A 17,332-nucleotide genomic window follows, 5' to 3' on the forward strand; every position below is an offset into this window, starting at 1 on the left:
AATGAGAATATAAACCTGACATTAGCAAAAGTAGAGCCCAGAGGTAATATGAATACAAACTATATAGTTCATAAATTCAGGATGTGTAAAGTGAGGTTTTATTTCCTTTATGGATGGTTCTAGTCTTTGATTAGAGCATCCCCTAAAGCAAGAAGCTCCTCTGGCATGGCCATTAATGCTTACAAGGAATGAAATGAATTGTAAGTCTAACTCAAGATATTGCCCTTGACCACATGTAAGTAACTCTCTGAGCTTAATCTAGTGTGTACTTGGGCATCTAATCCTAGTCAGAACACAGAGTGTGTATTTCAGCATTTGGAAAGAGTCTTGCCTAGGTGTGAGAACACAAATGAAGGGGTATTGGTAGTTCAGACAGAAAGATTTACTTGATACATTAAAGATGAATTGTTGTCTGTAAAGCTGCTAAGTTTGGCAATATCCCCTGAGATGGAACAAGAAGAATAATTGAGTTGAGAAGTAGTTACCAAAAATGATTCACTTGGAAATATAATAGCCCATTGTTATCTTTATTGTACACAGCCATTGCCAAAATCTAAGAAAACTTCTAGCAAAGGCAACAAAAAGGAACGGAACAGTTCTGGAATGGCAAGGAAAGCTAAGCGAACCAAATGTCCTGAAATTCTGTCAGATGAATCCAGCAGCGATGAAGATGAAAAGAAAAACAAGGAAGAGTCTTCAGATGAAGAAGATAAAGAAAGCGAAGAAGAGGTAAAATGTTGGGTGTTTGTGGGTTTTCTCATTTCTTTCCATGGGAGAGTTAAATATTCCTGTCTTATGATAGGTATAGCCAGAAAACAGATTCCAGAAACTATTTACCGTATTGGTTGTTTTTAGTTACAAAGACAGAGAAATAGTTAAGTATAAATTCTTTCCCTTATGGAGCTTTTGGTTTTATGGCCATGTGAGAGCTTGGGAGTTGGAAGAGTGAGGTTGGTGTGGGCTGGACTTGAACTGGACCTTGAAGATTAGAGTAGATCAGTGGGAAGTGGAAGAGTGTGTGCACGGAGCCATTTTATTCTGTTTTATGTAGAAAAGGGGTTTAAGAACCACCAGTTTTTCTCAACTCATTGGGGATGATTTAATGATCATAATAGCGTTTGAGTTTTATTTGGTGGGTGGGCAAGTTTTGTACCACTTAGGAATCCCTGCCATTTTCTTTTACTTGGGAATATCAGTAAAATTTTGAGAGCATTAAGTTTCCCAAGTGAAACTTTAGGAAAAGGAGAGCTCTGAACCATTTAAAGAGTTAGCTTATACCCTTTCCTTGATATGTAGCTTCAGTCAAGGAAGTGACTTCTTATTATTGCTAATAATGTTTTGATAGAGACTCTTTTTTACTTTGTTTTGGTGTCCCCTTCAGTGGTCAGAATTTGCTCTGTAAGTTGGGTCATCTCCTTTGTCTTATTTAGGGACTTGATTAATTGGCTTAACTTTTTGGACCAAGATGATTCTTTTTTGTGGAGGGCTATCTGGTGCATTATAGTATGTTTGCCCACTAGAGGACAGTAGCACGCCCCCCCCCAACTTCTAGTTATGAAAATCAGAAATATCTGTAGACATTGCCAAATGTCCCGGTGGGGCGGGACAACCTCCAGTTGATAACTACTGGATTAGAAGGAATAAAGATGTGATGAACTGAGTGTGTATTTGTTTTTAGGTACTTAAATCCATGATTATTTTAATGTCAAATTTTTAAAGATTTCTATAAAGCTAAGTATAAAGTGTTTCATAACTTAAAAAAGAATATTACAAATCTAGCAGGTGTTTCATAATATATTTTTGGTGTGAAGGAAGATGAATAATCTTAACCCTAAGGTTTTTATGGAATAGATTTTAAGGACATTAGGAGGGAAGGATGTTTGTTTATATGTGGATGTATAATAATAGCAATTTTGCAGTAATATTCTTCAACAAATTTTGGGTTACGACTACATGTATTCACTATGCTTCCTAAAACCTTTAAAAAAAATTTTTTTTAGTTTTTTTATGTTTATTTAGTTTTTGAGAGAGAGCACAAGTGGCAGAGGGGCAGAGAGAGAGGGAGACACAGACTCCAAAGCAGGCTCCAGGCTCTGAGTGGTCAGCATGAGCATGAGCTTTGGAAACAATCTAGGTACAAATTCCAGCTCTACCTTCAAGAATGATTTTGGGCAGATTACTTACAAAGTCTATACCTCAGCTTCTCATTTATAATATGGGGTTTATGGCAGTACCAGTCTTAAAGGGCTGTATTAAATGACTTTATTTAAAGCACTTAAGAGCAGTGCTTGGCAAAGGTACTGTATGTAAGTATTAGCTGCTACTATTACTTTTGTCATATGTAATATTCCTAAATCTAATTTTCCTGCCATTTAATGACTAAGGTGTAGGTTAAAAAGTGAGGGTATTTTATACTCATTTTCACTTGTTTTCCAGATTACTGTCCCATTGTTCCAAATAGAATTCTTTGAATCTTGTGAATATAAATGACCCCTGATTGATTTGTAATCATATTGGTTCCTGGATAATGATCACAAGTGGAACTTGTCCTAATTTTAAATCAAAGCCTTTCTACAGTGTCATTAAAAAAGGATTTTGTGCTAGAAACCCAGGTTAAATGGTGAAAAGCCATGTAGGAGAAAAAGAAAACTAACAAACTTCATAAAATACAATCCAATAGAATCTGGACTGAGAATTGCTTTTTTTTAATTTTTTTTCTTTTTCTGATAAGTCTCCCTCCAACAACCATACAATTATTCATTGCTCTAAAGGATATTTCAAATTTAGGACTATACTCCTCAAAAACTTTATTACTGATTCTGTTCCTGCGAAAGGCTCTGATTGCCTTTGAAAGGTAAGTACTAGCAACAGGAGCAGTATTTCTCTGGTAACTGTGTTTTCCCTTACTCTTTCATTTTTTTGAGGACTGAGATAAGTGGCAACCTTGTTAGGGACTTCATAAGTGGCAGTATTTTTGATTATTATGATGAAAGGACCTCTTTTTTAAGAGGTCATAAAGAAGATTGATAGGTTGATTGGAAAAGTTGTGGACTACCTGTAGATAGAATTATTTTGCAGATTCTTTTCATAGAAGATTACTAAATTAATATTACTTATTCTGCTTATTTTTTGAGACAGATTTTTCTTTTATAAATAAAAGATTTCTCCCCCATTAACATTAGATTCTTGGAATAAGTATGAATGTGGGTAGATTAATCTTTTGTTTCCTCTGTAAATTGAGGGCTTTGGACTATTTATAATCTAGATCATATTGCTAAAGTCAGAACTCTTACTCAAGCAGAAATCCAGTTCAAGTTACAGTTGTCTATTGACCAGTTATGTGAGATTGAGTGTTAGTCACCTGCTCGTGACTCATAGTTAGCTGTGTGGAAGACTAGGATATTTAAAAGTAAATTTATTATTTCTTCACTGTAGGATTGAAGTCACTGAAAACCACATGGTTGAAACAGAATTGGCAGGTTTTTTAAAAAGTCTTCTATAGGAAAACGTGTCACACTTAATCATGTTAGCCAATAATTGCTAAAAAATTTTGTTGGAAGTTCTCTGTACCTACCTGTAGCTCTATTTTTGTGATAGGTAGTTCATGGTTCACAGCGGTTTTTAATCCTCCTTTTCTTGAGAAGTAATTCAAATAAGTTGCTCTTTCTTTCCAAGAGTGACTTGGGTAGTAATTCGTTTATAAAAGGGCCACTTTAAACTTCTTTATCATTTTGGTTCTTGGAAATTTGCTTAATTAGGTCAGTAGAAGGAGAGTTGCTTAATTCTAGAATTAGGAAATTTGTAGATGAAGTTTCTTTTTTTTTTTTTTTTTAATTTTTTTTTTTCAACGTTTATTTATTTTTGGGGGGACAGAGAGAGACAGAGCATGAACGGGGGAGGGGCAGAGAGAGAGGGAGACACAGAATCGGAAACAGGCTCCAGGCTCTGAGCCATCAGCCCAGAGCCTGACGCGGGGCTCGGACTCACGGACCGCGAGATCGTGACCTGGCTGAAGTCGGACGCTTAACCGACTGCGCCACCCAGGCGCCCCGATGAAGTTTCTTAAAAATGAGGGAATAAGAAAAATGACAGGTTTAGTTATTTTCTATAAACTTACTCTGAAAATCATGTGGCTCCCATACTGGATTAGCTACTTTCAGGGAAGATTGCTAAAATGAGCCAGTGAGCTTAAACCATGCTTAGGTATGCCATTTACCATAAGCGTTAGACCTTAGGCACAGAGAAGTTATTGGAGAGTACAGAAAAAGAAGCAATGCTTCCCATTGGAGAAAACAGTTCTCATGATCTCTTAGACCCTTAAAAGCATACTTGATTTTTTAAAGTTTTATTGTAATACGTCTTCAGTTTTGGCTTATTAGTGTTTTTATAACACCTTATCACTAGAATGTATACAACAAACTGAATTATTACTTAGTATTTAGAATTTATCTGAACCTTCCCATACGTATCAGGAATGTCTCCAGTTGCGAACACTTAAAAACCTTACTGGTAATGTCCAAAACAGGAATTCCTTTTTCTTCCATGACAAGAAATCCACAGACGGGCAATTTGGGGCCAGTACAACAGCTCAAGAAAGGTTATCAAGAATTTGAGTATCCTCTTTATTCCTGAGCCACCATCTTCATAAGGGGCACTTAACCTCATGATCACAAGATGGTGCTTTTACCTCAAGGCACTGAATCCCTGTGGCAGAGAGAAGAGCAAAGAGCTTTCTTCCAGTAATGTTTCACTTTGTTGTTTTTTGCCCCAGAAGGGATTCCTTTTATCAGACATCTCCGTGTACATTGCCTTGGCCAGAACTTTGTTACTTCTCTACCTCTAACTGCAGGGGAAGCTGTGAGATCCATGTGTTAGCTTTCCTGAGTCTGTGGGGGAAGGAGGCATCCTGCAGTGTCAGCCAGATCAGAGACACTTTGAATTCTAGTGTTTGGTAAACTTCTATATTTGTACCATTCAGGGAATTATTTGGTGGTAGTGGGAGGGTGAATGCAAAAGTTTTGTTAGTCCTTAATTATGTTCTAAAATATAAGAACCCCCCCCCCCATAATAATTTGATCAGAGGAATTAACAAAACCATATAAACTATTGAAATCTTTCATTGGAAGGCAAAGTTAATAATCATCATAATAAAATCTTGAACTTGCTTTCATAATCTTTTGTGAACTATATTAAGGCTTGCACATTCTTTACTCTTGGCACTCTTGAGTTTTCTCAGCCAAGTTGTTAAAAGAATAGTGTATTTTAAGCTAATTTTTATTTTGTTCATCTGTTCACCCAGTACAACCTTTCTGCTGTGAGGACAGGATTCTGGCTCTGTGACAGGCGTCTTTTTTGGAGACCCTCCTTCAAGAGCCCTGCTGCCTATAAAAGATAGGTAAGCCTTTTCTCCCAAGATTTTTTTTTTTTTCGCCTTCCTTCAAAAAGTGCTTGTGTCATTCCTCTGATTCTATACCTTCATGGTTACCAGAGATCATGGAAAATCCTCTTCAGATTTTTAAAAATTTATATTATTAATCTTTTACAAATTTAGATTATAGTAAATGGTACTATCTGAAATGAATGGCAGCTGTCAATTTTTATGTTTCCCATTAGCACATCGAAACTTCCTACAATGCTAGATGGCTCTGATTGAACTACTCACAGCAGATTCAAAATAGCAAGCCAGAATCTTAATAAATCCCATGACAACTTGGACACTAGCCTTCATTTTTTTAAAAATTTAACCACCTAATTTTTTCCCATATATTTTGAATAAAAAATTCAAGTTTTGGTTCCTATTTGATTAAATAACTAAATGTTAACTCTGAGTACCTCCAACCTTTTTCCTTTGTAATGACATATAATGTGTTTTGTTATAATTACTAAAATTTTCAAAAAAACTTTGTTTATTCATTTTTGGAAGACAGAGACAGAGCCCAAGCAGGGGTGGGGTGGAGAGAGAGGGGGACATAGAATCTGAAGCAGGCTCCAGGCTCTGAGCTGTCAGCACAGAGCCCTATGTGGGACTCGAACTCATAAACTGTGAGATGGTGACCTGAGCCAAAGTCGGACGCTCAACCGACTGAGCCACCCAGGTGCCCCTTATTTTCAAAATATTTTAAGAGAGATTTCAAAGTAAGGGTTTCTCATGTTATCACTTATATTATTCAATTTAATAAATTGGGAGTGCACTAAGTGCTGTTGAGGTTCCAGAAAATATTTTCTACCCAAATGCCATTTGAATGGTACATGATATAGGATTCCAAAAGAAAGTGTCCCTGTCTATTGCCGAGGGAAAGCTTTGGAGAGAAATGGCAGAAATACCTGTTGAAATTGACCTTTGGGAATAGAAAGGAAAGTTGTGAACAAAGATGGGGAGCAAGAAAGTCCAGGGTACCTGTGACATACACACTTGTTTGTGGTTGGGTGGTGTGTCCAGAAGTAGAGCAATGAGAGCAGAAGCCAGAGCAGGGCACACAGAAGCCAGACTGTGGAGAGCCTGTGAGCTTGGGCGTTTTCGTATGAGTAATTGATGAATCATTCTCGCTCATTCAAAATGATTGCCTTATTCTACCTGAATTTTGCCAAGTGTTTGGCTGAGTAGGGGGGAAGAAAGAGACCTGGCCTCTGTCTTCCAGAACAGTCTGCCTGAGGAGAGGTACCCCTTGTTCAATAAATGTTTATTGGCAAATATAAGGAAACTTACTGAGAGTCAGCTGTGTGCCGTGTACTTCACATCGTGCATCTACGTGAGTCTTGACTCCAAGAGAGAGGATGATATATCCTCATTTTTGTATACCTCAGGGTTAGAATAAACATGTCCATATGTATTTTGTTAGTATTCAGGTACTCCTGACACACAGTATTACGTTCGTTTCAGGTGTACTCTTAAGGTTTTTTAATGTATTGTCCATGTTACTCTTTCCAGGGCTGCTAGTTTATATGCGTCTGTCTTCAGAGTTGTCTGTAAAGAACTACTGATTTAGATTCAAATTTGAATTTAAGCAATAGCTTTAGATAAGTATATATCCACTTCTGCTTATAAAAACTGAACTAAAAACTATTGACATAAATAAAGAACTTGATAAATTATCCTCTTGATTAATTTATGTAGTTCCTGCCTTTTCCCTACATATCTCCAGTCATATATAATCTAGACTAGGAATGGCAAACTATGTATGGCCTATACACCAGATCCAGCCTGTTGCCTGGTTTTGTACAGCCTAGAAACTGAGGATGGTTTTTTCCATTTTTGAAATTTGTTAAAACAAAAAATGAAAGTTGGAACAGTAAGCACATTTAGCCGGCAAAGCCTAAATTACTTATTCTCTGGCACTTTATAGAGAAAGCTTGGTGGATTCAGACTATAAATGTATCTTTTATCGTAGAAATTTATAACTAGGGGCGCCTGGGTGGCTCAGTTGGTCAAGTACCCGACTTTGGCTCAAGTCAGATCTTGCAGTTTGTGAGTTCGAGTCCCACACCAGGCTCTGTGCAGACGGCCTGGAGCCTGCTTCAGATTTTGTGTCCCTCCCTTTCTCTCTGCCCCTCCCCTACTCATGTTCTAGCTCTCTTTCTCTTAAAAATAAACATTTAAAAAAAAACTAAAAAAATAAACATCACTAGGTGAGTCTGCTGAGAGGCTTTCAGAAAACATAGGTGCATAGGCCTCACCCTTGATGAGTTTATCTATTGGTCTCTTTTCCTCTCTTTCATATACAACCTGTATACGTAAATAGTGCCGGAAGACCATTATATTAAAAAAATCAAGAAGTTTGGCTAACTGCTATTAGTAGCAGCGTGTGGCAGGCATAGCAATGCTAGTGAAACAGTCTCAGGGCTGGAATAGATATTTAACAGTTACCTAATTTCCAGAGACCTTTTCCCATCTTAATCTTCCAAGTAAATTGTGTAGTACCTACTAAGTGCCAGTCCTAAGCCCCGCGCTGGAGATCAAGAAACAAATAAGACAGGGTCTCTGTTCATCAGCTGGTAGAAAGGGAGAGGTCAAAGATGAGGAGGAAAGAAGTCCATAGAGTATAACTTAAGAGCCAGGAAAGAGAGATGGACAAGATCATGTGGAAGCTCAGAAGATTTTAGAAGAGTATTTATCTCTTTGTAGGGACATGTGGGGAGCAAAGATCCAGACAGGAAAGCTTCACAGGAGGTAACAATTTGATCTGACCCTTTAAAGGATGAACAAGAGAGGTTGGCAGAGTTAAAGAAAGATTTGGTAGAAACTATTTACACAACATCGGATTATACCAAGACCCATCTTAGCTTTGAAACAATCTAAAGAAATGATCCTGGAGCCCCCACTAAGTTTGGAGGGTAAAGGCCAGAGAAAGCCCTAGTACAGATTCAGTGAGCCTTTGTTGTCATTTTGCATTTTCTGCCAACATTTCTTACTCTTTGTTCTCATTGGTAACATTTGTATGTAATGGAAAAAGTTAAATTTAACAGTATAAATAGGTTATGATCTCGCCGGCTTATTTTTGTCATATCAACTCTGGCTTAGATGCATAGGTACATTACCCGTTTCTGTAAGCAAGTAATCTAGTAGGAGGCACACTGGGCTTAATGTGCCTCTTGCTCCTTAACTAGTTATAAGGCACTGGCTCTCTTAATTGCTCAGATACATTTTCCTCATTTGTAATAAAATAAACTGTTTTGTATTTGAATTTTTTTTTGCTTTTTTTTTTAAGCTCATATAAGACCGTGTATGTGGAGCAATACTGTACAAATTTTTCTTTTTCTTTTTCCTTTTAATTATGTTTTAACCACATCCTGGGTTCAGAGTAGAAGTAGTAAACTAGATCCTGTAAACAATACAGAGATGAATGTGACAAATACTTAAATGGCTGCTTTATGTCAAACTTTTTTTCAAGTTTATTTATTTATTTTGAGAGAGGGAGAAAAAATCCCAAACAGGCTCTGTGCTATCAGCACAGAGCTCCATGTGGGGCTTGATCCCGTGAACCATGAGATAGTGACCTGAGCCAAAATTAAGAGTCGGATGCTTAAATGACTGAGCGCCCCTGCACCAAACATTTTTAAGGTAGCCAGGTGTCTTTTCTCATGGAAATTGTCAAATACAACTTTAAGAAACTTGTGATGTGGTGGGAAAAGACTGTAAGTAACTAGGTTAATAAATCTGTATATTAAATGTTTTCTCTGCTACCTTGTATTTGTTTACTTACTTGATCTTTAGAACAATTCTACAGATAAAGCCACAGTTCATCAAATCCCCGATGCCTATAAGCCATCATTTTAATGTAAATTACAAAATGCACCCCAATATCTGAGATGAGAAAACGTGAAAAAAAAAAGTGGTAAATTCAGCAAAGTCTGGTAGTATTACCTCCATTTTACAGATGAGGAAACAGGCACAGGGAAGGAAGGTAAGTGATTTGTTTGAGAATACAAAATTGGTCAGTAGTGGAGTCCGGATTTGAACCAGGAAGTTTGGCTCTGAAACGTGTGTACTGCTTCCCATGAAGTAGGGATACATGAACTATAGGCCAAGTAGTGTGGGACCACAGATGAATCAATTGGTGGTGGTGCAGCCAGAGATTCAGAGGGGACTGTTGAGCTGGATTTAGACTCATAGGTGAGAGTTTCGAGAGGAGGGGGTGAAAGTAATGAGGACTTGAAGCTTCCTGTAAGGTGTAAATGGGCACGCTCTCACTCTCCTTTCCTCTCAGCTCACCCAGGGCCTCTTTCCTTTACCTCCAAAATACCAGGTTATCCACAGTTAACCTTACCTGCCAAAAATCGCCCATTGTGTCCCCGTACCCAGGTCCTCTGAGATACCCCATTTAAAAAAAAGAAAATTTTTTTTTTTTTTTTAATTTTATTTTTGAGAGAGAGAGAGACAGAGTGCAAGTGGGGGAGGGGCAGAGAGAGAGGGAGGCACAGAATCCAAAACAGGCTCCAGACTCCAAGCTGTCAGCACAGAGCCCGACGCAGGGCTCGAACCCACGGACCGTGAAATCATGACCTGAGCCGAAGTCGGATGCTTAACCGACTGAGCCACCCAGGCGCCCCTAAGATGCCCCATTTTTAAAAGTTAACTTCCTCCTATTCATACCTAAAACTTACCAGAGCAGCTGAGGTGAATGATTGTTAACATCTGCAAGGCTAACATACACATGTGAGTTTCTCTGCCTCCGCTGTTTCCCCATGTCAGCATTTACTGGTCTAAGGAAGATGTTTTACTGAATTCCTACCTTCAGTTCGCCACAGAAAAACTTGTAACTGGTTACTAAAGATAAGTGAAATCCGTTGTAAATAACATAGTTTGTTATTACAGGGATGGGTGTTTGTGGGGTCCAGTCATGTCTACCAGAATGCAATGAAATAAGCATGATGCATCATGGTTAGTTAACACGGGTGTCATTGAGACTGTCTTACTGCTTTTGTTCTATTTATCTATTCTTTGTATTGACCTTTTAAAGAAAACTTTAAAACTTCCAAGTTACTGCATTTACTTAAAGAATTTCCTTACAAAAGCAAGCTCTCATAATAGCAATAATAGCTAATATTTATTATCCGTTTCCTGTGAGCCTGGTACATTAAAAGTGTTCTACATGTATTAATACATTTACTCCCCCAAAGACATGAAGTAATGATATTTCCCTTATTTTGTAAATGAGGAAACTAGGGCCCAAAGATACATTGGGGCCAGAATTTGAAATCAGGATGCTCGCCCTCAGAGCCCACACTCTCCTCTGTTAGGTTTCTGTAGTGCTTGTGACAGTATGTTTGCAGTTTTTCTCTTAACTTAATAGGCTAGTTTTCCACTTAAAAAACTGTGGACACCATCCCTGCTAGATGATGATGTTACATATAGAAAGAAGCATTGTTTTAATCATGTTTGTCCAGTGGTAACATCTTGTGGAGATGGCTTGATTACTCTTTATTTATCACTCTAAATTCTCATGCTTTTCAAACTGTCACTACTCCAAGGTTGCAGGTTTTAAAATGGTGCCATATTATCTAAAAGTATTTGAAGTTGTAATGATAGCTGTAAATCCTGGCCTGGAAGGCTCTGGAAGTATTTTCTTTTTTTTTTTTTAACGTTTATATACTTTTGAGACAGAGAGAGACAGAGCATGAATGGGGGAGGGGCAGAGAGAGAGGGAGACACAGAATCGGAAGCTGGCTCCAGGCTCTGGGCCATCAGCCCAGAGCCCGGCGCGGGGCTCGAACTCACGGACCGCGAGATCGTGACCTGAGCTGAAGTCGGACGCTCAACCGACTGAGCCACCCAGGCGCCCCGCTCTGGAAGTATTTTAAGTACCTGCTTCTAATTATCTGATTTGGATGAGGATGAAGTAATAATGCTTCTAACATGGTTATCCCTTGCTCATTTTCCTCAACCCTTTCTGTAATAACTTCCTTATAAAATCTTTTAATCACCTACAGATCCAGATTTTATTAAATTTTGACTAAAGAGTGATACATCACAGTGATGATTCTTTTATTCTGTGTATTAAGTGTATCACCAGATCTTACAAAGTTTTAGTATTCCCTTTCAGAGCCTAGTGTGGTTCTTATGAATTGGGTAGACGCTGAATAAAACTTAGTTTAAGTTATAGAATTGATGACCTAGTGATACCTTTCCAGCAACCTCCACTAATTCTTAATTCCTCGAAGAATTAGGAAGTAAGCAAAAATGGCCTTAAGTAGCAAACATCCATAGGTAGAACTTATATACTTTACTTACATAAAGCATTTCAGGGGTGCCTAGGTGATTCAGTCAGTTAAGCATCAGACTCTTGATTTTGGCTCAGGTCATGATCTCCCAGCTCATGAGATTGAACCCCGTGTCAAGCTCTGTGCTGACCGCACAGAGCCTTCTTGGACTTCTTTCTCCCTCTCTCTGTCACTCACCTCCTTGTTCTCTCTCAAAATAATGAGCTTTAAAAAAGGAAAAAAAAAATGCATTTTAGCCCCTTGTCACCTCTCAGATGCATTTTTTAAGTGGTACTTAAACCAGACAGATTGGCAAGGTCCCAGCCCCAGCCAACAGTATGTTATTGAGGTGGGACAGGGCGATAATGATGGTGGGCCGATATGAATATGTAGTAATGGCAGTGTGGCAAGAGGAAAGACAAATACTCAAATCCAAACTGCACTTAGAAATAGCTTGAGCCCACTTTAATCTTAGATTGGTCTATACACTTTATCGTTTTTTTAAAAAGGAATTATGATAATCAAATTGTAAAACATTTGGAGAGACATTCTGTCAAAAGTGATTTGCAGTATTTTGGGTACGTAAAGATGAGATTTTAGGTTATCTTGAGGCATTTGCTTTATATAAGTTGCTTTTACTTTGGGAAAGTTAATTCAATGACTTAATGTTCCCTAATTTCAAAGACCCTGTTTGAGACAAAGTATAAATTATAATTGTGTCATTTTAATCTATCCATGTGTATATACTTTGCTTTTGTTTTTTCAGCTGTAAGTTAGTGTATAAGAAAACAGGTTCTGGAGTTAGATCTATTTGAATCTCACTATTTTGTTATGTGGCTGTGAACAGAATACCTCTTGAGCCTTAGTTTCCTCATATATTCATGAAATAGTTAACTGAGCAACAACTGTGCACAGTGATATTTAGGGGTTAGGGATATTAACAGTGCACTTAAGAGTGTCAAAAAAAAAAGTTCTGTCCTCATGGAACTTCCATTCTAGCTGGGAGAGACAATAAAATAATAACATTTATATTCTAAAGGTTTTTTGTTTTGTTTTGTTTTTTAAGATTAAGGCAATGCATATAAAGTTTCCTATCTATACTGTGTGATAAATCAGGGCATCTTACATTTGGTGTTTGATTCTTCTCGTGACTGGTTTCATGTTGGGATACAGTGAAGTTTGTTGAGTGTATTGGTTATCTAAAAAATTGATAATTAGTAATTTTTCATTGGAGATGTTGAGTACATTAATTTTCTCTAATTTTGCTGGGTACAGAGGATTTAGAGAGATGGCATCAATATATGTTCTTTGCTTTCCTTTCCAACAGCCACCAAAAAAGACCTCTAAAAGAGAAAAACCTAAACAGAAAGCCACTTCCAAAAGTAAGAAAACTGTAAAAAGCGCTAATGTTAAGAAGGCAGATAGCAGCACCACCAAGAAGAATCAAAACAGTTCCAAAAAAGGTAGGTTAGAAATGACACCTTTTCAACAGCTCTAAAGATCTAATTCATATGATATAAGCGTTTTGAAGTGTGTTTGGAAATTAGATAAACTGCAAAGAAAATTTGGAGAAAGTGGTATACCAGTTTTTTATGGTTACAGTTTTTCAGAATTGACAGAAATTTCAATGCATGTTTTATAAGTAATTTATTGAGTAGTGATTTATAATTTTATGTAATACTCCTTTGAAAATCTAATGAATGCTTGTCTTTCAGAAAGTGAATCTGAGGACAGTTCAGATGATGAACCTTTAATTAAAAAATTGAAGAAACCTCCTACAGATGAAGAGTTAAAGGAAACAGTGAAGAAATTACTGGCCAGTGCCAACTTGGAGGAAGTCACAATGAAGCAGATTTGCAAGGAGGTAATTGGACAAATACTTGGATCATTTTGCTTTTATTTGAAAAATTCTTTCACTCTTCCCTCAGTTCAGTGCGAGATTTGTATGTGCATTCATTAGCGAACAAATGTCTGTGGAACTGTTCTGTGCCCGGCATTCCTGCGGGTGCTGGGATACTGCTTTAAATGAGTCAGTCTCTGCCCTGTTGGACCTGCTTCGTAAACAACAGTGGGATGTATCCAGTGAATACAGTGAAGGCGATAGATTCCAGACTTGAGGGAGAACACTCTCTTCCTGATCGGGACACTTTTTATTGATGGATCCTTAGATTGCGTTAGTTGTAAAAAGCAGAATCTCGTGGACCACCGTATTTTCAGCATTACTGTTGTACTAAGATGCTGTTATCAGGTACTTAGTTCAGACTTCTGTAAAGTTTTCCTGATACTCAGAAAATAAAATGACCTAGTCTTGAAGAGGATTCCTTAGAGATTCTATACCCGAAATCAAAATTGGGAGATTTTACAATCTGGTTTCTGATGGTAAAACCAAATTAAAATTTCAAATGTACCTAAGGTGACATAGTCTGTACTTTTGTTAAGACCTTGATTATTGTTTTGTTTATTCATTCAGCATTCACTGAGCCTCTCCTGTGTACCAGACCCCGGGATAGATTTGGGGGTAGAGCTGGGGATCTGTTAACTTGGCTGTTGGGGGCTTACTGATCAGTGAGATGGGAGGAGATGGCTATTGTAGTGAGTTGGGGACAGTCGGTGGGGGTTGGGCTGGAAGTGCGGAGGGTGCCGCACCACCAGGGAAGGAGCCTGGGAGGAGGGAAGACGTCCTAGAGCCTCAGCTGCTCCATACAGGGGAGCGGTACTGACACATGCCTGTCAGATGGGACAGTGACTGCGAGGAATAGTAATTTCGTTTGGGTGAAGACTAGAGTTGGAAGGAAGTCTTCGTAGATGTTAGGTAAGAAAAGGAGAACTTTTGCAGATCTTGTATATGCCTTGTTGCAGAGTTTAGTTTTTTCCCTGAAACTGATGGGAGAATTGGGAAGCTGGGTAGGATATTGGGAGCTGATGATAGGGGCATACGCAGTCCAATTTTCAAAAGCCCTCATGGACACACTGACAAGACGGGATGAAGAATGGGATGCGAGACCAGAAAGCCAAGTTTGTCATAATCTAAGTTACAGGGTGGCCATAATCCAGGGCGAGCCGGGAGAGCTTGGTCAGAGGTTGCTCAGTGTGGGTGTTCGGGCGCGGCAGCATTAACCTTCCGATGGAAAACAACAGAGGGTACCCTCTGAGGAAAAGAGGAGTTTCGTTCTAGACCGTGAGATGAGGTGCTTAGAACATCCCAGTGGGAGAAACTGTGATCATTGTAATTGTCCCAAGTTTGGAGAGAGAGCCAGACTGGGCTACTGCTGGGAGTTAAAACCGAAAGTCTAGATAAGGTGGCCCAGGGAAGAAGAAAAAGGGTGAGAAAAGCAAAGGACAGAGAGTCCTGGAGACTCTGAGTTGAGAAGTAATTTCTACAAAATATAAAAAATCGTAGAGAGAAAGGTGCTGTCAAAGCCGAGACGAGACAGTTTCCAGAATGGTCGGGAGGGGGTAGTGCCAGTTAAGAAAAGGTCATGACCTTACCTGAGACAATGGGCAATGGTTATGGAAAGCAGCTCACAGGGGGAATAACATAAAATGCCCTGTCAACATGAAGACACGCTTTCCCTACTAATGAGGAATATAGAAATTGAAAGGAAATATTTGTGCTTCTTAGCTTGACAGAATCTTTATAAAGATTAAGCGAGTCTTCATGCTTGGCAAAGGTATAGGGAGACATACTCATGCATGAAGTTGTAACAGCTTTGGAGAACAATTAAGTAGTAGCTTAAAATTTAAATTGCAAATGCCCTTTAACCTAGCAAATTCCATTTCTAGGTCTCTATGCTAAAGACATAGTCACATCTGCACAAAATGATTACAATAATGTTCAGCATGTCTGTAATATTGAAAAATCAGAAACAACCTAAATGGCCATCGATAGGGAAATGTTTAACATGGTACGTCTGTATTTTTGGAATGCTATGTAGCAGTTCAAAAGAACACGGAAAAACGTTCCAGGTATTGTCAACTTTTTGAAAAATCTAGAATATTATCCTATCTAAGTAAATACGGGAAAACCATATTGCCATTGATGTATCTATGAGTTTGTGTAGAAACTCATTTTTAAAGGTCTGGAAGAATGCACAGCAAACTGATAACTGGTTTCCTCTGAGGGGAGAGACGAGGGAAGAGTAAAGGGAGATGAGTCCTATGCGTTTGGTTTTCGTGAATACACTTACATAATTTTTTAAGGGGATTATTTAACAGGGAGAGGTCCAGTGAGAAAGACTTGTGTGGTTTTTTGGACTCCGCAATTAGAAGATGATTGTTCACGTAATAAGAGCAGTTCCATGGATGATAAATGCAGGGATTAATTACCCTTGGATCAAGAATTAATAGTGAGGAAAGTGAATACAGCTGTTTTAAACATCTTGCTGTAGAAGGGAAATCGTAGTTAAATGGGGGGTGAGGATACAAGTTGATAAAATACTTAAGGTCAGGGAGAGAAAGCACATGCTTATGTTAGGCTGAGGGACTAGTGCTGGGGAAGGAGGAGAAGCTGATGTACAGGAGAGTTCCAGAAAGGGTCCCTGCAGAGGTCACGGAAATGGGAATATTGATGGATCCACATTCAGTAAACTGGAGGGGAAGATAGGTCAACATTGAAGGAATTCTTGGCCAAGAGCAAGAGGGAGGAAGGGATGAAAATGCCATTGATAGCACAGGAGGACCTGCTGAGAGAGAGTCGGGTTAACTCCGGGAAGGCTCGGACATCAGATACCATGAACTTGGCATGGGATCGGTCTTTTAAAAGTTCTGTGTTCCCACAGCAGTCTTTCCTCTGGATCAATCATAGAAAAAGTGCTGTTAGACCAGTTGAGGGACAGAGTTTTGCAGGGAAGTAACAAGGGGTGAATGACAGGAGTGATATAAATGATCGACTCTGTTTGCAGGACTTGGCAGACCGCAGCCTGTGGGCCAAATCCCTCTTACCATCTGGTTTTGTAAATAGTTTAATGTGACAGTAGCCACATCCACTCATTCAAGTGTTGTCTGTGGCAGCTTTCATGCTACAGTGGCACAGTTGAGTAGTTGTGACAAACTGTGTTCCTGGAAAAGCTGAAACCACTTACTGTCTGGCCCTTAACTGAAAAAGTTTGCTTACCTTAACTAGTCCTTAGGAGCGAAGCAGGCAGGCTTGTGTGGAGTCAGGCCGGGGAGTGATTGTGAAGTCAAGCAGGTGGCAAGTTGACCAAAGAGAGGGGCCGTTTAGAGAGTAAAGCTGTAGGGGTAGAGGACCCCTGAGACCACCTGGATCTCAGTGATTTAACTTAGGGGAGGGGGTGGAGCAGTGCAGCGGAGGCTGAAGTTCATTCGAGTTCAGGTCGAGGAACTGTCAGTGTTGGATGACGGAAGGAAGAACGGAAGGATACCTCCACGGAACATCTGGCCGACAGCCTGCCGGTATAATGAGTTCAGTCCACTTACCTACCATCTCTGTGTAGGTGTTTTCCTCGCCTGTGTGTGTGAATTCAGCTGATACTCCCAGTAGTAGAGATGACACTAAGAATGGCTGCGTCCTAGTTTAGTTTCTGCTCGTTTGCAGTAGTCGTATATGGTGAACCAGAATTCTTAGAACAGACGTGCCGCTATTTGTACACGGCCTACATTTCTTCTGTATCCAAAG

General features: G+C 39.0%; 1 protein-coding gene across 5 annotated transcripts in view; it reads left to right on the forward strand.

Annotated features, from left to right (window-relative positions):
* Positions 1-17,332, forward strand: part of DEK (DEK proto-oncogene) — a 31,424-nt gene that overhangs the window by 12,070 nt on the left and 2,022 nt on the right. For all 5 annotated transcript variants that reach the window (XM_045497274.1, XM_045497277.1, XM_045497275.1 and 2 more), the window contains exons 7-9: positions 541-729; positions 13,025-13,160; positions 13,413-13,561. In XM_045497274.1, coding sequence (XP_045353230.1) covers positions 541-729; positions 13,025-13,160; positions 13,413-13,561 — 474 coding nt within the window. The remainder of the gene's footprint in view (positions 1-540; positions 730-13,024; positions 13,161-13,412; positions 13,562-17,332) is intronic.

Source organism: Leopardus geoffroyi, chromosome B2, assembly GCF_018350155.1.
Source record: "Leopardus geoffroyi isolate Oge1 chromosome B2, O.geoffroyi_Oge1_pat1.0, whole genome shotgun sequence".
Lineage (NCBI taxonomy): Eukaryota > Metazoa > Chordata > Mammalia > Carnivora > Felidae > Leopardus > Leopardus geoffroyi.